This window comes from Convolutriloba macropyga, chromosome 8 (assembly GCF_964194025.1).
Source record: "Convolutriloba macropyga chromosome 8, txConMacr16.3, whole genome shotgun sequence".
Lineage (NCBI taxonomy): Eukaryota > Metazoa > Xenacoelomorpha > Acoela > Convolutidae > Convolutriloba > Convolutriloba macropyga.
In genome coordinates, this window is record NC_134475.1 from 25,812,210 (window position 1) to 25,837,845 (window position 25,636).

At 37.3% G+C, this 25,636-nt stretch overlaps 2 protein-coding genes across 5 annotated transcripts in view; one reads left to right on the forward strand and one right to left on the reverse strand.

Moving 5' to 3' along the window:
* The window catches only part of LOC142344038 (uncharacterized), a 32,859-nt gene extending 19,967 nt beyond the window's left edge, over window positions 1-12,892 (reverse strand). The window contains exon 1 of one of the 2 annotated variants that reach the window (XM_075395501.1): window positions 12,802-12,892. In XM_075395501.1, coding sequence (XP_075251616.1) covers window positions 12,802-12,814 — 13 coding nt within the window. In that variant the 5' untranslated portion in view covers window positions 12,815-12,892. The remainder of the gene's footprint in view (window positions 1-12,801) is intronic. The other variant, XM_075395502.1, reaches the window with a different exon arrangement.
* Window positions 1-25,636, forward strand: part of LOC142344630 (NADH dehydrogenase [ubiquinone] 1 beta subcomplex subunit 9-like) — a 412,587-nt gene that overhangs the window by 241,647 nt on the left and 145,304 nt on the right. The gene's annotated exons all lie outside the window — the stretch shown is intronic.

Sequence of the window (25,636 nt, forward strand, 5' to 3'; positions counted from 1 at the left end):
AGTTTTTTTTTGGATCCTCAAATTACCAAACTAGGTAGAAACTGAACTCCGGTCATATCAAGCAAATATTTACATGAAATACGTTGCTTATTTACGGTGTAATTTACCTACGCCCCCTATTGCCATTATAAGTGTGGTTAAAATAATCAAAAATGGACGGCACGTAACATAACACTGATAAAACACTGATAAGGGTGAGTAACATTAGATTCAAAAAAGCACACGAGTAAAACGAAAAACTGTGAAAACAAAAATCTGAGAAACAGAACGCTCGATCGAAGCAGTAGGTTCTGAGTAAAAAAAGGCAGTTATTAAGTGAGTTTGTGTGTTTAAAAAAGTAGCTGCATAGCTGCAGTGAGTGAAAATGCAAAGTAATCCAAATTTTTGATTGATATTTTAACAAATATTTCAATTTTTCGACCAGTAACAGTTCAACTGGGATAGAAAGAACTTATTTTTTTATTTAGTTATTTGGACTTAGAAATCATTTGATTGAATGTTGGTTATCTCGTGGGCAGATTGATTGACCTGCTTAAATTTGGTGTGGGCCAATTTTTTGGTTTGAAAAGAAAAGCATCCTTCTGATCGTTAAATTATTTCATATTATGCTCCAGTAAATGCCCCACTTTGATCAACCTTAAAAACCCCAATCATGATCACTCAGAATATCGTGGATATGTGTTTTTTAATGCGTTATAATTTTTCTTTCCTTGATTTTTCTCAGTTTTGGTTAATGTAATGTGCTGTTCGACTGTACTAGAGGAATCAATATTTTGAGGCAAAAGTTTTGCTACGACTATTTGTCTTGTTTGCGGGGATAAAAAGTGACTACAAATGGCTTTGGCAGCGTTGGTTTTGATTGTTAACGACATCACATTTTACTTATTGATAGCCGCACAGCGATGGTTGGGTTGGTTTATTATTTGCCTTGTCTTGGTTTTTTTATTTCGTCGTAAAGATTTTTGTTACGAACATATACATCACGACCAATTCAAATCTGCTTTTTGTCCATTTGTGCATGCAATTTCATCTGAATTGCGTGCGTGACATCTTTTTTCACTCTTGATGTTCTTTTTTGTTCATTCGCATGATGATGTTTTGGTCAAACGTGGTTCACCTCACTCTCAAAAAGACCTCCTCTCTCTAAAATTGACTTTTGTTTACTTTAATTCAAAGAGAATAGGTCAAGTGAGTGTGTGCCACAATGATTGAAGGTTATTTGAGATTAGCTTTTGTAATCAGCAATAAGATTGACAGATTCTTAATCAAAAGGAACATCTGAGCATTTCTTAAAAAAGTTTCCTTTTCTGTTCCCATTACAATCTTTCTGAGACTGCAGATCTGCGAAGCTATTTGTGGCTGTTTTCTGGCAATCTGCCAGCTATGTTTAATTTGAGTCTATTTAACTTTTGACTGCTTTCATCACATTTTATTCAACTTTCCCTTCAATGATACGTAAAAAAGAAAACGTAAAAGAAAGAATTTCTCACTGTTCAATAATAATGACTCGGGCGCTCCAAAAACAAAAGTTTTGGATCAATTCTCTCTGGAACATTTTGTCCAGTGTATAAAGATTATAAATATGTAACCCACACCTGAAATTGACACTTTTATAGCTGGTAATAATGAATGGAAAAATCGCGCGTTGTTGAACCAGCATCGTTCTAACTATATCTCAAAAATAAAACTATACAGTTCGTCAAATCTAGTCTCAAATGCAGGCCAATGCGCGCCAGTCAATCCACTTCTTATCAGAAAGACATGAGTCAAGTTGATCGCCAGCCTTAATTGCGTTGAGCACTGCAGATGGCCAGGCTAGGAGCTGTAATGAAACATATATTCTAGTTTTTGGTTGCTCTTATTTGGTTGCTCTTATTTGGTTGCGGCTTATTATCAGATGTTTTCCTGAAAGAGTAACTCTCAGGTTTTTTTGGCGATAATTTAATCATCGGCAAATTTCATGCTTTTCTTGAGTTCCCAAGGTGATTGGGAACATGCTTCAAGGAGGAGGGCAGGGTTTGAGGATCATCTTGATTGTCGTTTGATCCGATACCCTTGGACCTATATATTTGGATATTAAATTACTGTAAGGGTGATAACATCAAAGGGGTGGATGGAGCTCATGTTGCCTAAGACCGGAGCAAAAATTTGAAATCATAAAAATACTGAGAAAAAACCCGTGCGAGGCCGGCGACCAGACGTACGAACGAGCCGTAAACCGTTTTTACCTTGGCAACACCAAGATGTTTTCACCTTTGAGTACCCACAACACGTCTCCAATTTTCAGAGGAGGCTGGTTGTTGTTTGTCCATTTACATCTCTTGATTAATGTTGGCAGGTACCCCTGAATCAAACGCCGCCACACGTTATGCATCAACTGCTGAACGTACTTCCAGTTCTTAAAACTAGCTGGCTGTTGATCTCCCAAGTTTGTCGGTGGCAGGGAACAGTACGGGCGTTGAATGAGGATATGGTTAGGAGTGAGTGGTTCTTCGTTATCAGGCTGATCAGCAAAGTTTTTCAAGGGTCTGGAATTCAGGATTGCTTCAACTTCAACCTTTATTGTCTCAAAGATGTCAAAATGGAGACACTTAGATCCTAGAATGATCAAGAGTGTCCTCTTGGCGCTTTGAATCAATCGCTCCCACACGCCACGAAATGAGGGCCTACGGTGGGTTAAATTTCCATATGGTTTTGACTGCATCGTGGGCTTTGTACATCTTGTCTTTGTCAAAAGCTTTAAACAAATTCTTCAGCTCTTCAGGGGCGCCGACAAATGTATTTCCAATACCGCTGTACAACAAATTAGGTTGGCATCTTCGGCATATGAACCATCAACATGCATTGAGGCAGGTGTCTGTAATTAAATCTGGACATGTTTGCAAATGTACTGCCCGAGTAACGCGGCATGTAAAAATAAGTCCTGAATGTTTGCCGATTTCTTTTTTTGTCTTCAATAAAAACGGGCCAAAAAAGTAATGGCAAACGGAAATTTGGTTTCTTCTGTGGGGAAGCGAAATGCAGGAAGTGGGGTCATTTTTAGTTGTATATTGTGAGTGTCAAAACGACGACACAGAAAACATCGATACTTTGTTGATAGTAGTGTTTGTCGTAGTCCGATGAAATAGTAACGTTGTTGTACGAATGCTTTGACCGGTTCCCTTGCCTGATGAGCACAAATTCTGTTAGCATGTTCAAGGTATAGTCTTGCGATCTTTTCCTTCGCGTCATAGGTTATTGGACATTTTTCGACCTTCAATTCTGTTTGAGTTAATAGGAGACAGCCACTAGATCGTAGGAGTCCGTTTTGGTCAATTAATGGATTCAAGTTTCTCGACATGCGCTTGGCGTCCAACCTTCCTTTGTCTTCTTTTTAATGCCTTGATTGTTGAAGAGAACACATTCTTTTGAGAAGGCTTCAGTAGAAAAATTTGGGATAACAAAAATTATCTTTAGTGTATTGATATTTATTGGAACAATTCTTCTTAGCTCTGTAAATTATATTGAAAACAGTTGCGAGGGCTAAAAGGAAACTATTCCAATTTTTAAAGCGTTTTGGGTATAGAACAAGTTTGATTGATGTTTTCTATTTCTGGTTACGGCAACCACGGTTGAAATCGTTCCCAAATCTTTGCAAGAATTTTCATTGCCTTGCAAAAACTGTGGTGCTGCGAACCATTTCGGCGAGATTTTTGATGGCTCAAAACCACGCGTTCTATGGTCGGCTGGATTAAAATTATTTGGGACATGATTCCACTCATAAGTTTTAGTTGCTTTTTAAATTTCTTCCAGTCGACTCGACACAAAAACGTTTTGTTTCTTAGTTTAGCAGATTCAATCTAAGACAACACTACTATCCGTCCCCAAGTAATTTTTTTCAAATTTTAATGTCATTTCGATTTGTTTCAAGGTGCTGAGGCGTGTACCTAAAACGGCAGCTTCGAGTTCTAATTTTGGCACACTCTTTTGATTAATTGGTGCAACATTGCATTTTCCGAGCAGAAAACATGTTTGAAAACTTTTTTTCCTGTTTTTGGGTGCGAAAATAAGCAAATGCTGCCGATGCAACAGTTGAGGCATCAACAAAGATGTGAAGCTGGTTATTTTTTTCCTGATTTGTTGAAGTGTTCAACCGTCTGGGGGACTTCGATATCAGGCATTGCAAAGTAACTGTCGAGCACTTTTTGTAGCTTGGAGTGTAGTTCGGCGGGAAGTGGTTCATCCCACTTCCTGCCTAGCCTCCAGACTTGTTGTAGAAGAATTTTCATTCTAATTGTGAGGGGAGACAATATTCCTAGGTATCGAAAATGGTTGATACTAAGCTGAACATTTTCCTTTGCGTATACTCACTCGTGTTTCGGGGAAATTATTCTAATGTCATCATTAGAAAAGAGTAGAGTCAGTTCTAGTATTCCATTTCTGACCAAAGACCCTTGTCTCATCTATTCATCTCTTTCAGTTCATCCCGACCATCTTGCTCAATAAAACTTAGTGCTTCATCTTTGTTTTACACAAATTTTGTCAAACGAAAGCCACCTTTTTGAAGGCTGGTTAATGATTTCAATTGTTTCTTCCCTAGACAGCGAGAATGGATGTAGTCGTCCGTATAAAAATGGTTTTTATTGCATTAACTGCTTTTGGAAATTCAATTGCATTATCTTCTGCGCAACGGTTCAGCACAAAAAATGAACAAAAGGGGGAGCAGGTTGCTCCAAAAAATAATCTTGTGATCTGGTATTGGTTAACCATCTTTGCATTGGGCCAGAGAAAGCGAAGTGCAGATTGGTCTTCATGCCTTATTGCAATCTGAATGAACATGCCTTCAATATCAGAGAGAATGGCAACTGGGTTTTCACGAAATCTCAGATGGCTTCCTACCAAGTTGTTCAGCAAATCAGGTCCTGTGATCAAATTGGAGATCAAAAGCTTCACCTCCAACCTTGGCCGCAGCATTTGCTACTCTGAGGACTTTTCCGGGTCTTGTTTGGATTAATCACCGGGTGATGAGGCAAATACCAATCTTTCTCGAGATCTGGCTGCTGCATTTCAACTGGCTTGACCTAAAATTTTTGAAGATCTGTTGTGAGAGTTTCCTCATACAACTCTTTCAATTGGATGTCATTACTGAGTCGCTTATGAAGACTTTTCAGCTGGCCGAGAGCTGCGAAATAATTATTTTCAATTCTCAATTTTTTTCCCAAGGTATCCCAATTTTGCACCTCTCACCATTGTAGCAGATTGTCTCTTTCAAATTATCAAGGGCTTCCTTGTCGACGGGATTCGTAGATTCGCTCTCGGGTTGAGTTCCTTCGGCTTCATTGTTCCAGAATTGCTCAAACATCTCATCGAAAGGCTGATCGTTGGAGCTTTGTCGTGATACGTGGTACACGTACTGTTTTTACTAGTGAGATTGCTGTTTGGGTTGCTTTTGTACTCTTTCATAATCTCCAGCTAGGGTCCATCCAAGCCTCGTCTCTACGCCGATTGGCTGGTTTTTAGTTGCTGGGATAACTTTAAATGGATGTGTGAAAAACAAAATTGTTTATGCTCAAAAAGGGCACCGATTTTGTCTTGAGCTATTTTTGGGAAGTGAATGTGACGCAATTCTTTGAATGCATCGCAAAGCAGGTTGAGTTCAAATGTATTAGCTAGTCCTACATTTAAACAGGGATTGCTATAAATGGTTGTTTTTTGAAAGTTTTGATCCAAATTTTCGAATGGTGCAACTGTCACTGGTTCAGAAATTTCTGACAGTGGCATGTTATGCTCTGTGTTAAGATACTGAAGCGTAGTGGTTTCTTGATCTTCGTATGGAAGAGCAAAGAACTCTTTAATTTTATCAACTGTGAAAGTAAATTGGCCTTCTGGATTGATCAGAGCGTAAGTATCGAAAGCTTTGTTGCCGTTTAGAAATGATTCCAGGATAAGTTGAAGTTGTTCGAGCCATTCTTTTGATGTAGACTGAAGATGATTCACGCTAAAAGTTTGGTTGGAATTGTTCAAATTAACGCGCTGAATTTGATTCTAATTTTTGTTTGCAAAAGACTGTCCGTACTAGCTCTTTTGTGATTTTGATGAGAATCTTGCGTTGTTGTTACTTCCTGGTCCACATTGCTGTCTGACTGGCTGATTTTCGTGATTGCTAACATTTGTACCTGTGGAATTGCTGGCGGCAAAAGCAGCTGGCAGAAGCTTGACAATTTTACCGGGTTCATGCAGTGTTGTGTTGTGGTCTCCGCTGCATGTTTGGCAACGTTTTGTTGAGAGGCAGTATGGATTCTTGTTTTTACTGCTCAAAAAGTTTGAGCAGAGAATGCTCTTGCCATCAATGTCAAATTGCAGATTTGGGCTGCATTTTTGGTAATCGGGACTGGTCGCTAGTATATGGTTTCCTCGACATTTTTCACAAGAACGTTTTGTTGATTGATTTGCGTTGTTTAGGGGTGGAAACGGTGGAGTTAGGTGGTTTCACAGTACCGTTCCTGCTGAATGTTGTTGATTGATTTCGGTTTTCCGGCTGTGTTGGAAAGCCTAACCTTTGGATACCTAAACGTCTTGCATGCTAATCGCTGTTGTTCATGTTCCCAGAATTATTAAAGTTATTTCTACGAAAGTTATTTTGTTGGAAGTTTTCACGAGGTATCTTATCGTACCCATGTGCTTGATTTTCTAACCATTTCTGAAATTCAACTAAAATTGCTGGTGTGTCAATTCATATAACGGTGTGCTCTGTCCATTTGAGGAGGATGTTATGCGGGACTTTTTAGCTTTCTTCATAAGTGTTGAGCTCTGTAATTCCGCTGTGTATTCGAAGTATTGGAAAGCTTGAACTAAGCGTTTTATGAACGAAGCAGTGGCTACAAAGTTTTGCTTGTTATAGTTGAATTCCAATTTTCCAATTGATTTATGAAGGCGTTCACCACTATTGGAGGATACCACCAAAATATGATATGAGTTTGTTCAAGGCTGTGCTATAATAAGAAGGATCACAGGAATATGCTTGGATGACATCTTTTGCTTTGGCAGTAACTGCATTTTGCAGTTAGGTGATACGATGTTTGTCAGTAATACTGGTTTTGTTATGAACGAGGCAAACAAAGTTATTTTTCCATTCGTCCATTCGTGGTAATTCAATGGGTTGCCATTAAAGTGTTTAATCGTAAGAGGTGGTAACTCGATTGAGTGTTTACATGTTGGATTCCGCTAATATGGAGCTGTGTTTGAGGTCCAAGGTAAAGAATTGATTTCAAATGAAGCGTTTTCGAACCTTTCGTTTGGTATTGGATGTAATACGCTGGAAATTTGATGTGAATTTGAAAATTTTTGCTCTGGTTTTCACTCTACTGAAGGCAGTGCTGGTGGATGAATCGTTGAGAATGAAGAAGCAATAGGAACACGTTCAGTTATTGTTTTTGAACAGGCGGTTTGTTGAATACCGGATTGGTTGAGAGGCTCAATGCCAGCGGTTTTGACTTGTGACTGTGGCTGGAATTGAGTAAAGATTGCAGGTAAATTTATGTTCTCTGTGTTTTTCAATTCTTGTCCGCTATGTAATTGTAAGAATTTATTTGAGGCGTTTGAAAATTGTATTGCAGTTTGGCAGGAACTTTCAGAGAGCAGATTTGTGTTACTCAGTTCAAATGGTTGTTTTGTCTATTGCAGATCAAAATCTAGATTCTGTGGCTATTCTTGACTGTAATATTTGACAGAACTGGAATTCATCCAGGGGGTTTTATGTGTTCCTTGATATTTGGAGCAACCTATGCTCAATGGTTGAAACATTTGCGTCTGAAACCGTTCCTCGGCGATATCTCGAGAAAATTCAGGTAGCATGTTTTTTGACTGAATTTGATTATTAAGGTTCTCCTGAGGAAAATGCTTTTGAAAAACTTTTTGCGTGCTTACAAAATTAGGCGGCTGGATTAAATCATTGTTTCTTTTAAGCTGCTGGTGGCTGGTTGTAAAGTGATCAACAGCAGAGAACGTTGTATCTTTGAGAGCAAAATGATCTCAAGTTTTTAACCCGAGTGTTTTGCTTCTATTTTGAATTCAACTCTGGTATCAATGTTAAATGGTGTGAATAAACTTGCTGTACTCATTCCAATGGTAAGTGGATTCTTGTTGTTGCCATTTAAAAACTTTGACAACATTGGTTTGATACTGTGGCATTCAGACAAAAATAAGGATGGTTTCTCCGGTCTCAGTGGTAAAGGTGGTGTTTTGTTGAATAATGATGAACGTTCTCGGTTGCCTGCTTCTAGAATCTCGTTCATTGATGGTGAGCATCTCTATTAGGTTGGACATCTGGCAGTAGTTTGAGTTTTCACACAGACATCATCGCGTATCCGAGTTGGAGATTGGCTGAGTAGTCCATCGTCAACTAAACTGTCAACTTCGTGTCGAAATTTCTCTAGACGTGACAGAAGGTTTGAATATCGTACCAAGAAAGATGAAATGCTGCTGGAGTTCGGACTTTCTTTCAATACGGCATCATGTGTTGCTTTCAGCTCGTCAACGTTTGTTTTGCTTTATTGATGAGCAGGGTGAGTGATCTAAAGCTCTTTCGCTAATCGATTGCAGATTGTAAGAGGACTAGCTTGCTTTTCAAACTGAGCTCTGCAATTTTGAGTTTGTTTAACGCGTACTGACGACTTTAACTGTTCTTCTTTGTCATAGGGCTCTTGTTGGTCTTTTTCGTACTAACAGGTAAAAAACGGCTTCGAAACCAGAGCAACGCAAATTTAAAAACTGAAAAACAATGTTTATGGCACTGCGAAGCTAATCAGTCCCAGGTTTTTTTTGTCGTTGAAAAATGCGACGCAACTTTTCTGAAAAAATGGAATCCTAGTGTTTTTTCTTGTGCTATATATAGCAAATTTTATATCTAAAAAAGAAAAATAGACATTTGCGCGCGCTTGTTTCGTTACTACGATAAACACCACCAAATAATTGCTAAAATTTGGGGAAATCAAATGGTTCTCTTTATTAAAATAAGTATATGGCTTTTGGATGTCTTTTGTTACAAACTTTCATAAGGAGAAATGCCTTTTTCTAAGGAATAAAAAATGCTTAGAGATTGCTACTGTTGGAAAAGTATAAATGTTTTTTTTCAAACGCGGTGCGAATAAGCAAATTGAGCTACAGACAAGCAGACAAGACACCTTGATTTGTGCTGAAGCACGTTTGAAATTCTTTCTCTTTAAGTTGAACTGCTTACTTCCTGTTTTCCTTTCAAAATTTTCGAAATCTTTACTTTGAAACTTTGAAACTTCGTTCTGCTCTAGTAACTGCTGACACTAAATTTTAAAGTTCATCTAGAATGGTAACAACTGGCACCCGAAATACTCTCTTCTTTTATCTGTTGACCACGTAGACCAAAAATGGGGCAAGAGGACTTCTTTCGGCACCTTCTGAGACCGCGGAAAAAAAGGAAGAGACGTTTGAGTTTTCCAACTCAAAAGGACTATTTGCGTGAGCGAATTTAACTGGGGAATTATTCCGAGCTTTTGACTTTCTTGCTTTTGAACTAAAGCAAATTAAGTTCGTAATTTTCGTTTTTTTTCTTGAGCAGTTGTTTTCAGTGCATACTACCGCATTAACTAGGCGCGCAGCTAGTAATATGCAATTAATGTCACAGAAAACACAAATTCTTGTTTTAGGAGCTTTTCTCTCCGTTCTTTACGGTTTTGCTGAATGAGTAAATAATTTCTCGTCTTGTTTTGTAATAAAATGAGGAGGCTGATTGATGATTCAAATAAACTTTAGAAAAAAATGTGTTTTGATTTCTATAAGTCAGAGATGCAGTTTTGCCACTTTTCTGTTGCTTCTTTGCAGTTTTGCAAAAGCGATAAATAATTTTTATCAGCTTGTTTTGAAAAAAAACTGAAGAATTGAGATTTATAGGTTTTCTTGGATCTAAAAAACTTTTTAACCAAATCGTTGCGAAAACGTTTTTAAATTTTTGCGTCAAACAGGCATTTTTGACAATCTTAAGTTGCTTCTTTATAAAAAAGCAAAATCGATGAAATAACTTTGAAGCGTGTTTTATAACACACTGAGGGGGCTCAATGAATAGGTTTTCTCGTGTCTAATAATTGTTTATATCAAAATGTCAAGAAAACGTTTTCTCGTTTTTAGATTCGAAGATGCATTTTTGCTAAATTCGAGCCGCTTTTTTACTATAAAAGAAAATCGATAAACTAGCTTTACAAATTGTTTTTTAACAAACTAAAGGGGTCAATCAATAGGTTTTCTTGGATCTACTAATTTTTTGTATCAAAACGTCTGGAAAACACTTTTTGAATTTTTAAATTCAAAGGTGCAACTTTGCTAAATTCAATTTGCTTCTTTACTAAAATGGTATGTATATAAATCGACTTGGACACTTGTTTAGCAGGGGGCCGATGAATGGGTTTCAGTTAATCTATTAAATGTTTTTTTCAAAACGTTGGGAGAAAGTTGTTTGAATTTTTTGAGTCAAAGAAGCAATTTTTGTCAAAAGTGAATTGACTCTTTACTAGATTGCAAAGTCGATAAACTGACTTTGAAGATTGTTTGTTAGCGGACCCAGTGGGCAAGTCAATAGGTTTCAGTTGATCTATTGAATGTTGTATTCAAAACGTTAAAAAAACGTTTTTTGAGTTTTTTGAGTCAAGGAAGCACTTTTTGTCAAAATTAAGTTGCCTCTTTTGTAAAAAGGCAAAGTTGATAAATTGACTGTTTCATAAAAAACCCAGGGGGGCAATCAATTGGTTTTTTCGATTTGTTCAAATGTTTTCAGTAGAACGTTGGAATAACGTTTTTTGATTTTTGACGCTCAAAAAAAGCACTTTTGCGCTTTTTTCGTTTTTTGAGCAAAAATTTTACATGAGAAACTCAACTTTAAAATTCAATTCAAGATCCAACTGAAGTGTAACTAGTAATTTTATTTTCATGTAGATTGTTTGCGACAAAGTCAGAAAAATATTTTTTAATTTTGATAGTGCAAAAAACGCCATATCGTTTTTTTTTCGTACAATCTGTGTGTTTTTTGTTGCTAAATGCCGAAATGTAGTTTCTCACGGCTATTTCTTTCAAAAACCATCCACAAAAGCTCGTTGGGGGACAATTTTCCTGTTTTTGAGATTTTTTGTCGCAAAAAAATTCAAGTTTTTTTTCGGAGACGTCTAACCGGGAAAGGAACTTCTGAGGTGACGCCTGGATCCTGAGGTGAAACCATCCACAAAAGCTCGTTGGTGGACAATTTTCCTGTTTTTGAGATTTTTTGTCGCAAAAAAATTCAAGTTTTTTTCGGAGACGTCTAACCGGGAAAGGAACTTCTGAGGTGACGCCTGGATCCTGGGGCGATCATCTCTTGGTTACGTCTGCAACCAAAAAAAATCAGGCCTTCTTGATCGGGTGACGTCTGGAACCCTTGATAAAAAAAATCTCTTCGTCTTTGGTGACGTCTGAGACAAAAAAAGGCAGGTGTTGTGTAACTGGTGATGAGACAATCTTGGTATTGTTTTTTGTCTTCGGTTATGGGGGGGATGTAACCCTCTTCGTTAAAAAAATTCTGTTTCAGAAGGTAGACTGTTTTTTAATCACGGAGGTGGGTCTCCAATTTATGTAATGAATTATATATTCTAGACTTTTGGTTGCTCTTATTTGGTTGCGACTTCTTGTCAGATGTTTCCGGGAAAGAGTAACTCTCAGCTTTTTTGGCGGTAGTTTAATCATCGGCAAATTTTTTGCTTATCTTGAGTTCCCAAGGTCATTGGGAGCAGGAAGTTTAAGGAGGAAGTCGCACCAAAAATTGGTATCTTTTGAGCAAAATATATGTTACTCTGGTTCACTGGTTATGTCAAGCGATGTCATCAGTAAGGAAAAAATAATTAATGACGAAGTTCCTCAAATCAACAACGCGAGACATTAATTAACCTTTAGCGTGGTCTGTCTGCTCATCAACTAAAATTGGATAAAAAACTGTTTGTAAAAACTATATCTTCAGTTGTCCCATTGTTCTTTTTTTATGGTACTGGTTGTTTTATGCGGCCGGGCCTCTTGGTCTTTATCAGACTGTCCAGATCTTGAAAAGTTCTGTTCAGACCATGCGGGCTCCGGTTAAGGCTCTATTAAGGCTAATCGGAGCTCATTACCATAAAGTAGAAACTTTTTACTGTGGTCAGAATTTTTACACGGTCAGACTGTCCAAGCTCTGGATCGTGCAGACTCTGCTGGACTGAGTCTCGATCAAAATACATCCAGACCACAGAGAAAATTCAAGGCTCTGTCACTGGGTCGCGCAGGTCAGGGCTGACTTTGTATCATACCTCCATAGGGTAACTCAACTTTCGAATTCAGTTTTTGGAAGGAATTTTAACGCCATTGATTTGTTTTCACTGTCATATATTTTCACATTTGTTCAACTAGGATTGGGTTTGCGTTTTCATTTAACAGATGAAAATCTTGAATTAGTGATTTCGTGAAAATTTTTACTCACTGAGAATTTGATGCGGTTAATCAAATTTACGCTGGGGGTATCTGGTAAATTACAATGGCATATATGATTTCAGTTACACAGTAAGGTATGTTTAATAGTGCAGAAATTCATTGGTGTATTTTTTATATTTAGGCACAAGTTTTTTTTTTGAAAATTTAGTCACAAGTTTGAGCAACATAACGTCAAAAATGGAATTTTTACTCCTCAAAACTAGGGGTGATAACTTACTTTTGCCGGTAAGTGTAGTTTTTTTCTCGGCGTTAAATTTCATTATCTAAAATTTTCGCGCTGATTTAAAGTAGGTTCACAAATGAACTAACCTGTTATAATCATTGTTGATGACGTAACTCACTTTTTGGTCACAACTTGTTTGAGAACAACAACAAAGATGTGAAAAGTATTCAATGATTTATCTTTGTAACACTTTGTCAATCAAATAGTTATTATCTCACTACGTACTGCTGGCCTCCAAACTAAGAACTGTAAAAATTTAGTCACAAATACTGCAAATCCGATACAGCTTGTTCGTATAAACACGCGTCACAATAAAACACTGCATGGGTACTTACGTTTTCTGGAACATGATAATATAGTCATAATTAAACAAGTCAAGAGGAAATCGGTCATCAAAATATGATAAAATATGAATTTGATAAAAAAAAATTTGAAAATATAAATGAGTACATTTGCGGCAAAATCGACCGTATAATTTGAGTCGTATAACATCATTCAACTTTAAAAATTTTTTTATAAGGTTTCGATCTCGACTAGGGTATAAAATTGATAAAAATCAACTATTAATCGTTTGTTGTTATTTTGTTGTAAGCATTATTATTCATCAAATCGATGTTATTTTTAATCAGATTTTTAGGATTTGCCAATTTTAAAAAATTTCCCTCGATTTTTTTCTAAAAAAAAGACAAACTTGTTCAGTTTTTGGGAAAATTATCGATATTTAAACTGATCGCTGACCGACAGCTTTTTTGAAATTGTGATTCAGAATCAAAATGACATAAGACTTTCATAGATTATGATTTAAAGAGCTCCTGGACTTGAGGCTCAGAGCACTTGAGTCTCTGAATCACCACTTTTGAAGAGTAAAAATTTACTTCAATCCTAAACCATTGCATAATATCTTAAGTTTTTATGCAGTTTTGTGTTCGTCATGATTGCTTTTGAGCTCATTTATAAGGCCATTGGTTAATCAATCTAGGAAGACAAATTGACAGGACAAATTGGTGCTTGTCACTTTTTTCGAAACCGACCGCAAGTAGCGTCTAGTGATACAGAATGTTCTACTAATTTTTGATGCCATTTGTAAATCTAGACTTAGTGCTTCAAAGTGTATCAGTATATGAAAATAAAATCATGATCACAGCATCTTCACCGAACTCTCATTCCCAGCTTCATCTCGCCGGATGCAATCAATTCTAGTTAGAACATTTCAGACCAAAAGTTCTTGATATGACCGTATCCGACCAAACTGTCCTTTCATGATCATAACGTCGTTCAATTGCGCTGCCGATCAGACAGCTCAACATGCGCTGCATATCAAATTCCGATCACCACACTAAAAGCTATCATGCCAGCTATGTTTAATTTGGTTCTATTTAAATTTTGACTGCTTTCTTCACATTTTCTTCAAAATTCCCTTAAATGATATGCAAAATGAAATACGTAAAAGAAAGAATTCCTTACTGTTTGATAATAATGACTCGCGCGCTCCAAAAACAACAGTTTTGGATCAATTCTCTTTGAAACATTTTGTCCAACCGGGTCGAATGTCCTCCTTAAAGTCCTCCCATTTTTTTTAAGAGTGGGGGGGGGTATTTGTCTATGTGGGGTAAATTGATGTAAGAGTGTGGGGTATTTTGTTCAGAGAGGGGTAAAATGATGTAAAAGTTGGGCTGCAATGGGAGGACTTTTAAGGAATTACCCCCCTGACTAAAATTGCCATGTAAGAGTGGGCTGCAACGGGCTGCAATGGGAGGACTTTTGAGGAATTGCCCCCCTGACTAAAGTTGCCATGAGAAAAGGGGCTGTAATGGGCCAGAATGGGAGAACTTTTGAGGATTTACCCCCTTACTGAAATTGCCATGTAAAAGTGAGCTGCAATGGGCTGCAATGGGAGGACTTTTGAGGAATTACCTTCACGGACTAAAGCTGCCAGGTAAAAGTGGGCTGCAATGGGCTGCAATGATAAACAGTTTTAGGTTTGTTTTTAGTATAAATTATTAAGTTTATAGTATAACTTATAGTATAATTTATAGCTTAATTACAGAATAATATCAAATTTATGTATATTATAATGTTAGCTTATTCAGCTTATAGACCTTTTTTTGTTTTCATAGCTTATCCTTAGTATATTTTCAGGCCTATTTATGGTATAATTTTTATTTTTTAAAAATACAAGGTGCAAGAAATTAAAACCGCGTCGGAAAAGCGGTAAAATTGAAAACGTGTAATTTTAAAGGATAAAGTTTTGAAAAATTCTTAATATAATTTTGGTAAAATATTGAGGGAAAAGATTGTGATTTTCAAGGGATAACACAGTGTGATTTTTTAAAACTGAATTAGTTTTAATTCTATGTATGTAAAACATTGAGTTTTAGAAACAGTTGTATAATAATGGTGTATATAGGACTCTAGAAAACAATGTGAATGAGCGGAGCTGGCGGAACGATGTGAGTCGAAGTGCGCTAGGATCTACTGCTAGGATCAACTTTACAGCTAGTGCTGAACCAAATTCACAGTTTTTCTTATAGCTGAGTTAAATTCCCAAACCTTATGAATACAAGTCAAGAAAAAACTGAAAAATTGAAAAACTCAAGAGGACTGAAATCCTTTTAGGTTCGGTTTTGGTTGGTAAATTTTTTTTAGAAATAGTTGTATAATAATGGTGTATATAAAAGTTTTAGAAATAGTTGTATAATAATGGTGTATATAGGACTCTAGAAAACAATATGAATGAACGGAGCTGGCGGAGCGAAGTGAGTCGAAGTGCGCTAGGATCTACTGCTAGGATCAACTTTACAGCTAGTGCTGAACCAAATTCACAGTTTTTCTTATAGCTAAGTTAAATTCCCAAACATTATGAATACAAGTCAAGAAAAAACTGAAAAATTGAAAAACTCAAGAGGACTGAAATTCTTTTTAGGTTCGGTTTTGGTTGGTAAGTTTTTTTCAGCAATCAGAAAGCCCAACTTGCTCTCCATATCAATTCTGATCACTGAAAAATATATAAAACTTAGAATTACACCTGCAATGGTCTTAGATTTTTTTTGCTTGCATAAAAATTTAGTGATTGATTTTAAGTTTGGGTAATGAGACAATTTCATCGGTTTCTATGATAAACGGTTTTAGGTTTGAATTAAAATAATATGATTGTATACTACTACATAACATTCTTGTTTGATTGTTTCTGCGTAATGGCTTGACCATGTTACTTCTAAAAAGCTTGACAATATAGTGCAATAATTATAGCAAAATATATAGTATAAATTATAGTATATTTTATAGCTTAATTACAGTATAATTCCAAATTATTAATATCAGAATGATAGCTTATTTAGCGCTCAGAGCTTTTTTTCATAGATTATTTATAGTATATGTTCAAGCCTATTTATGGCATAGTTTTAATTTTTTTAAAAAAAAAGTACATGGTACAAGAACTTAGAACTGCGTCGACAATGGTGGCGAAATTCAGTAAAACTGAAAACTTATAATTTTAAAGGATAAAATTTTGAAAAATTTTAAAACAGATCAAGAACAAACTGAAAAAACTGAAAAACTCAAGAGGACTGAAATCTTTTTATGTTCGGCTTTGGTTGGTAAATAGTTTTCAGCAATCAGAAAGCACAACTTGCTCTCCATATCAATTCTGATCACTACAAACTACATACAACTTAAAATTACACCTGCAACGCTCTTAGATTTTTTTGATTGCATAAAAAAAAGTGATTGAATTTAAAATTAGGTAATGAGACATTTCTATAATGGGGAATTATCGAGGTTTAAAATTTTTAATGGGGAATTATCGAGGTTTAAAATTTTGTGAATAGCAGACGACATTACCTTGTTTTATTTCACATTTTCCGTATTTTTATCCAAATTTTCTTTAAACATATGTTAAAAATTTTTAGCGGTAGTATAATTTGTTTTGTCTCTGAAAATAGGGCAGGGTTGCTGAATTGTTCGATTTGTGCTTTTGATTAGAGTTAGTGAAAAATTTCTTCATATCTCTGACTTTTTTTCGTCAAAATTGGAGAAAATGCAATTTTTTAGCCCACTTTCATCGAATTTGCTAAAACTGGACACCTTCAAAGTTCACTCATATTATTTGTAAGCTCACCAAGAATTAGTGGTACTACTGCCGGCCTTAGCAGCCTTCAGGATTTATAATATTGCGAGTTTTTTGGCATTTTTATAATTGATAAACATACATGATTATTTTGATATACGGAAAACTGTGTTTAAAAATTAATCCATTTCGGAATCACGGGAGCAAATGAGTGTCTTTTTATCCTTGCAGCAATATAAGGGCTCATTTTGATCTCATCATGTATCCTTACGGTTAAAAATTTATAGATTTAAATCGGCTGCTGCCTTTTTTTAAATATTTCTGCATTTATAGATAGATTTTTGAATAAATTAATTACGAGAATATCAAACCAGAACCCAACTATAGACAGATTCTAATTTCAAAAAGACATCCAATGATAGAAGAGCTGTGATTTCAGAGTTATTCTCATGGCTTTTATGGCTGACAAATTAAATTTAACGGACTTCATTTAATTTGCTTTCATTTGTTATGCTTATGTAGTCCAACAACTAGGTCTCCCCAATTAAAGATCCAATTGGTTTTTTAAGAAGTAAATGCGAACCTGGACTTTATTTCTGTTGTTATCTGATGTGTCTTATGACTGTAAATTCAATTGTTTTGAGAAAAAATATCGGTGAATTTTTAAACTTTTCAACTAATTTATATTACTTTTCTCAATTTCAGGCGTAGTCTTAGTAAAAACTGGAGAAACCCATTCCCTCTGAGTTATGAACTTTTGTTTTTAAACGTTTTATAATTAATTGATGATTTCTTGATTTTGATACTACGAGTTTACTTTTTTTTGTAGTCTGAGCATAACTGATTATTTTTTAAGTTCATTTTCTCTCTTTGTCGAGTTATCACATTGACAGGGAATTATTGACAGGTCAAATTGAAAGCCACAATAAATGGGAACAATGTAGGAAATTTGAGAAAAAGTGTGTCTAAAATGTTAACTGTCTTTGCTGATTATTTTATGCTTTTTGGCCGCGTTTCAGTTCTCGCAAAATTAGTTGATTTTGTGAGCTTTGCCTATGCCTTTTTTGTTGTTGCTGTCTTTCTTCTTCATGTTGTACAACATATATTTGATAATGATAGCATTTCCGGGACGTATAATTAAAACTTTTTGGAGATTTCGGTTTATGGCTATAAGTTTTAATGACTTTCAAATTTTTGTTTTTTTGTCATGAAGAAATCAACCTCACTAATAAAAAGTCTCTACTACTTTTGTTAATTCAAAGATTAGCTTGGTTGGTTATAGTTTCATTAAAATATGACCATTTAGTTTCATAAAAAATGCCCAAATTTCTATACTGTTCAAATTTTGGATCTGTTCTTTTGCGATGGCTACCTAGTCCTTTAATAGGGAAGACCCATTGTTGTTAAGGTTTGAGGCAAGTGATGATTTGCAGTTCTTGCAAATATAAACCCAAAATTTTAGTGCCTCGAACACTGCGATGTCGTAAAATTGTTTGAAGTTTGGGCTTGTGGCGGCTGCGCTTACTGACTCAACAACCAATTTGAATAGCGCTTCAAGGCCATTTCAAGCATTAAAACTAGAATTGCATGAGGAGCAAAAATTAATGCTACATTCTATAGAAGCTAAACGGATTTGTTCATTTTAATCCACTTTTATATTTAGCAACTATTTTTAGTACACAACCGTCATACATGAAGTTAAACTGAAACTCAAATTCGATCTAACTCAAATCCCAGCAAAACAATAACACGACTTAACAGTTTTGCATCAGATTCTTTGCGGTTTTTTGTTGAATCAACCTGTTATTGATACAGAAAACTTGACAAAACTTCTACATGGTTAACAAACTTCCCATGACATCAAATTAATACTGCAAAAGTGACGTTATGGAAAAGTGTTCACATTCTGTCGACAATCTTATCTACAACCAATCAACAGTTCAATTTGACATGTAAACCCACGTGACTGGCAGCATAAAAGGAGCTTTTAAAACTACAAAAAATCAGTTGAACCTAGTTAATTTTGTCTTATTAAACTGACATACAGTGCGCATTGAAGCGGTTCTTGAGCGGTAAATTACTAGTTATCGTGTCTTGTTTCTGTAGATCAAACTTTGTACAGCTTTAACTTCACTTTGACTTGTGAAAAGAGAATTTAACTTTCATATTCTCAATTTTTCTTTGTGAAAGAACAAAACTCCTAAGAGAAATTTTGTACAGAGAACAAAAATGGTTTCTCCTAGTGGCTTTAAAATGGTAGTAGAAATTGTTTTTATTGAAACCAAATAAGAACTTGTATTAAATCACAAAAGTGAAGATTCAGAACTTCTCTTAGAAAACTGGGTCTAAGACTGTTTTACGTTTGTTAATTATACCAATTTGAAATTTTGCAGAGCCATAGCCTAGCTATAGGGCTAAAACTTTTCGGCTTGGTATTTCCCGGATTTTGTTTTTTTTCTGAGTTATTAACAAAAACTCAAAAAAATTGATTGCTTCATTTTGAATATTTTTAATATTCTAAGAGAGAAACAAGTTTGTTATACGGCAAAGCTGAGCAGTTATTTATCAAGAGCAATTGAGCAATAAGTAATGCAACGGTAAGCTACAGTGCAGCGGATGATTCACAAAAGTTAACTGTATAAACACAATTTCCGGACAGATTTGAAATCATTGATATTAGAGCAGCCGTTACATTTGGTCCGCCGACCCGGACATTTGAAGCCAAACTGCTGTCCAATCAGAAGAAGAGAGTGCCGAAGAAACTCCCAAAACAGATGCAAACAAATCAACAGCAACTGGCCAGTGAGGTGAACAGAAGAACGCAATTCAATAAAAAAAATTGGAGTGCGAGTCCTGCTTAAAGGAAATGAGCAAATCAAAAGCAAACAGCAACCAGGAAAATCAAGCACAACAAGCAGAAAGGAGCTTCAGTCAACATCTAAACATCTCACAGATACGACAAGAAGTTCCAAAACTTAGTGAAAGAAGTGAAGGCCTGGCTACAAATAATTGAAGATTCAGGTCGACCCAACAACTAAAGGTCCTCTACCAACAGACTGTTCACCTTCCTGGAGGAAATACCAAAGCAACTGCCGAGTCGAAATAGGCTTGCACCCTACCCAACAAGTTTTGTTGAAGAACATCTGCAAGGAGAGGCAAGGCAAGTTTGGACTATCATTTGCTCGCGAATATAAGCAAAGGCACGAAATCAACAATGAATGCAGAGCAAAGCAACGCAGCTCAAGCAGTGAACGACAGCGCGAGTAACAAAAACTACACAATGGACCGTGCAATTGCTCAAACAGGACTAAATTGAGCAACAGCAAGTGGCCAAGAGATGGAGAATGTTTCGGAATCATCTTCAGCCAAGCAAAGGCGCTAGGAAAGCATGAAGAAATTCGATATCGATTTTGAAACCAAGATGCGACTGGAACAGGAACGGTTCGAATGGAGGAGGCTATATCTGGAAATGCAAATGAAGGAGCTGGAAGCCAAACATCAGCTATTGGAGGAAGAGCGTGAGCTAGAGCGCAAAGTGAAGAGAACATCATCAGAGAAAAACGATGTTCGTTGCCAATCAACTATTGGTCGAGACAAGTCACCTTTCTACTGGACCTCAAAGAAGACAGATGTCCCAAACTGGGCTAGTAGAATTGACCACCTTCTTACACCAGATCGATCAACAGCTCGCTTTGAAGCGACCCCTAAAGTGAACAGGCATAGTAACTTCTCATGATATGGCTGTTCACGAGACTGTTCCTCAAGTGCTGAAGACCGAGACGTTTCCCCCAGAGCTGGTCTACAATACAACAATAGTTATTCATGTAGCAGTAGTCTACCGCCACGCAGTCAACGTAAGTGCAGCAACAATCAACCAGAGTAGGGAAGTTACAAGCTTTCATCAGATAGTTCATGTCTCAATACAGAGCTGTGGCAACAGGCTGAACACATATGCCTTCCTTGACAGTGGATCAACGGTTTCATGCATTGATCAAAGTGTGCAGGAGAAGTCACGAGCTCAAGGCGCCGATGTGACAACACAGCTGGCATAAACGGAACAAGCGATCTGAAGACAGAAAAGGTTCCTCTCAAAATAAAGGGACTACTTTCAAAAGTGCATTCAATTGAAGCGTTTGCACACCCGTCAATCTCTTTTTGAAACACAAACTACAACTACAACAAGCCGAAGCAAAGCTTCAATCATTTGATTTTTCTAGCCAACAAAGGCTTCAACTTGATGGAAGTTGACATCATCCTTGGTCAAGATGATTATGAGCTACAACACCAATTGGACTACAAGATAGGAACACGAAGTGAACCTGACGCCGTTTTAACAGAGCTAGGATGAGTTGTCAGTGGACCCATGACGGGCAAGAGAAGACAAAATTCTTGTCATTTTGCCTTCACTGAAGATGTGAAAGTGGCTGAGACTATCCAAAGCTGGTGGGACGTAGAAACCTTTGCTACCAAAATCAACGTCGTCATTCAGTCACAGAAGGAACTGCAGGCACAAAGTACGACAGAATTCACAGGCGATCGGTACGAAGTGGGAATGCTGTGGAGTGAACCAGAGCCAAACCTACCGAACAACTACAGCTCCGCTTTGGGTCAGCTTTACCCACTGGAGCGAAACTCCAAAGGGACCCGAACCTGAAAAGTTTGTATCAACAATCAATAGGTACAGATGTAGAAAAAAGATTCGTAAAAATCTTGAACGAGTCCAAAGTGAAAGTCACCCCCCGGAAGGAAAGGTATTTGCCACACCATCCAGTGCTAAACCCGAACAAGTCTTGCAAATTAAGTCGTAATTGCAATGCCACATCAAAAGACAAATAAGTATGACTGAACGATAAGTTACTAGAAGGGCCTGATCTGCTACTTGGGTTGATTGGAACAATCTTCAGATTCCGTGTGGGACCAATAGCCTTGACAGTTGATACCGAATCGATATTTCTACAAGTGCAAGTTCCCGAACAGGATAGAAGGTGCTTGAGGTTTTTATGGATGTGATTTTATGTGATGTTGAAGGAACAGATAGTCAAGGAACATGAACTGAAGATGAATAGTTGCAGTTTTTGGTCAGACACAACTACAGTATTGCAGTGGATACACAGTTGCTATCGTAAGCAAAAACTGTTTGTGGCCAATCGAGAAGCTAAGATACTGGATACAACTAAAGTTTCACAGTGGAACCATGTGAGCGGTATCAACAACCCAGCGGACATTGGCACCAGAGCAATCAACATCGAAGAATTCAAGTGTAGTGTGTGGCTCACTGGGCCGGCCTGGTTGAAGCGACCAAAAAGTGAATGGCCAGATCAAGTGAGCCTAATCTTGGCCTCAGATGAAGAGAATATACCCTCGTCAGTCTTCATGATACGGGCTGAAGAAAAGCGAGCTGTTATTCAGTGGGAACGATTCAGTATTTTTAGCAGACTAGTGAATACAGTGGCATACATATAGCGAGCATTGAGCCAACACAGACCAGCAACCATCGTAGTCAGCATTGAAGAAAGAGAAAAAGCAAAAGCAATTATCTTCAAGGTACTACAGCAAGAACAGTTTGGTGAAGAGATGAAATCTCTGAAGGCTGAAAAGGAAATTCCAAAAAGAAGCAAAATCCTACAAATCTCAGCCTTCCTAGCTGAGGAAAGACTTTTTCGAGCCAAAGGCAGAATAGGCAAAAGTCATTGCACTTCAAAGCAAAGGACCAATAGCCCTGACAGCTGAAATCGAATCGATATTTCTACAAATGCAAGTTCCCGACTAGGATAGAAATTGTTTGAGGTTCTTATGGCGTCCAAAGACTAACGAACCTGTTCACATATACGAATATCAGCGTCACATATTTGGAGCTAGCACTTCTCCAACTTGTGCAAAGTACGCTCCCAAGCGAGTTGGACTGGACAACGAAAAAGAGTATCGGATTGCAGCAAAAGCAATACAAAACAACTTCTACATGGACGATTTCATCAAATCAGTAGCAATCCTTGAAGAAGTAATTGAGCTCTTCAATCAACAACAACCCCTCTTCTAGCAAAACATGGATTTGAACTCAAGAAGTGGATGAGCAACATCGAAGCAGTTTCAAAATTAATCCCAGAAGACTTGATATCAATCAACACCAGGAAGCAAGTCGAAGTGGAACCCAATACGGAGGGATCTTCAGTGGTAGGACTACAATGAACTGTTACTGATGATAGTCTTCAACTGTGCAGAAGTAGCAACAAAGAAGTTGAAGCACCTATTACCCAGCGGAAGATTTTGTCATTATTTTCTTCAGTATTTGACCCAATCGGATTGATTGCTCCGTTCAGTGTTCGCATGAAATGAATTCTGCAAAAGTATCTCGACTAAGAATGGGCAACATAAGGACAACGAAGTTGAGCCGGGTGACAAAGCAGGTTCCTGAAACAGAAAAAAATTTCTAATAGAGGCTGAAACAAGCATCGATAGAAGATATTTCAGCAGAGAGAGGGATAAAAGCGAACTTCATTGTTTGCCGACGCATCTGAAGAGACGATGTGTAAAGTGGCCTTTCTACATACTCAACAAAAAAATACTTAGCCAGGTTACAGCATTCGTCATTGGAAAAAGCAGAGTAGCACCGATGAGGCATCTTTCAACACCCCAATTGGAAGTGCAAGCTGAAGTCATGGCAGTGAAGTTGAGGGAACAGATAGTCAAGGAACACGAAGTGAAGATAAAAAGTTGCAACTTGGGGTCAGACTCAATGACAGTATTGCAGTGGATACACAATTTCCATCGTAAACAACAAGTGTTTGTGGCTAATCGAGTAACTGAAATACTGGATACAACTGATGTTTCACGGTGGAAACATGTGAGGGTATCAACAACGCAGCGGAATTTGGCACCAGAGCAACCAACATTGAAGAGCTCAAGAGAAGTGAGTTGCTCACTGTGCCAGCTTGGTTGAGGCGACCACAAAGTGAATGGCCAGAGCAGGTGACCCTAATCCTTGCATCAGATGAAAAGAATATACCCTCATCAGTCTTTATGATACAGGCTGAAGAAAAGATAGCTGTTATACAGTGGAAACGATGCAGTAACTTTAACAGACTAGTGAATACAGTGGCATTGATCAATTACAAACCAGCAGCACTCGTAGTCAGAATTGAAGAACCAGAAAAGGCAAAAGCAATCAATTTCAAGTTACTAGAGCGAAAACAGTTTGGTGAAGGGATGAAATCTCTGAAAGCTGAAAATGAAATTCCAAAAGGCAGCAAAACCCTACAATTCTCAACCTTTCTAGATGAAGAAGGACCTATTTGAGCCAAAGGCAGAATTGCTAAAGTCAACTAGACTTCAATGCGAAGCATCCAATTTTGCTGCATTGAAAACATAATGCGGTTGAATTATTCTGGCGAAATGAGCGCAAGGACAATCAGTAGGAAGGCACTGAGCATGTAGGAAACACTGTTCAGGAGAAGATGTGGATCCTAGGCATACGGAACTCGTTAAGATCAATCAAGACCAATAGCTTTACCTGCATAAAAGGCAGTGCACAAACGATAGCACCAGTAATAGCAGATCTACCCCAAAAACGGTTAGATTCTTTCACAACCAATACAAATGTTGGAGTTGACTACTATCATTGTAAAGTTGGGGCAAAGAAACGAAAAGCGATGCTGTTGTCTGTTTTCCTGTCTAACTATGAGAGCGGTGCATATAGAAATTGTACTCAAGTTAGACACAGATATTTGTCTCAATGCAATTATGAGATTTATTGCACAAAAAGGTAAACCAAGTACAATCATCAGTAACTACGGGTTAAATTTTGATGGAGCTGAAAGAGAGTTTGCAGAGTCCGTTTCGTCATGGAACAAACAAGGGACCGAAGAACATCTAATTCAGCGAGGAATCAGATGGAAGTTCAATCCATCCGCAGCACCTCACTTTGGAGGAGTATGGGAACGGTTAGTGAGAAGTTGCAGGAAAGCAATGTATGCAGGGATGGAGAACAGATCATTCACAGAGGACTTTCTCTCAACAACGATGTACATTGCTGAGCAGACATTGAACGCAAGACTGTTGACTCCAGTCAGTTCAGATGTTAATGACTTAGAAGCATTGACCCCCATTCACATGTTGCTTGGCAATACGAATGTTTGCTTACCCTATCTACCCTGCGCAGAAGATTTTGTTGATCATGGAAAGTTCTTTCGGCAAACTCATGCCTATGCAAATCTCATATGTGACAGGTTTCGTAAAGATAATATGCCAACTCTAAATAACCGGCAAAAATGGCGACCTACGCCGAACGAAACCCTTAAAGAAGGCGATGTCGTTTGGTTGATCAAAGACATCGAGAAGCGTGGATATTACAGTCTAGGTCGAAATACGGAGACCATCGATGGTTCCGACGATGTGATTCGATCAAGCAATAGTTCGAATGAATGACGGAGAGTACAAGAGACCATTAGTGAAGCTCGCTATATAGTACTATTGTCAACAGTACGACTTAACAGTATTGCATCAGATTCTTTGCAATTGGATTGCGGATCAACCTGTTATTGAAACAGAATATTCGACAAAATTTATACATGGTTAACAAACTTCCCATAACATCAAATTTATACTGAAAAAGTGACGTTATAGAAAAATGTTCACGTTCTGTCAACATTCTTATCTACAACCAATCAGCCATTCAATTTAATTTGACCAACACGTGACTAGTAGCACAAAACGAGCTTGAAAAGCTACCAAAAATCATTTGAAACGTCATTTTTGTCTTAGTAAAATGACATACATTGCGTTTTGAAGCACACTTTATTGCGCGGTAAGTTATTTGTTATCGTGTTTTGCTTCTCTAGATCATATTAGTGATTGTACAG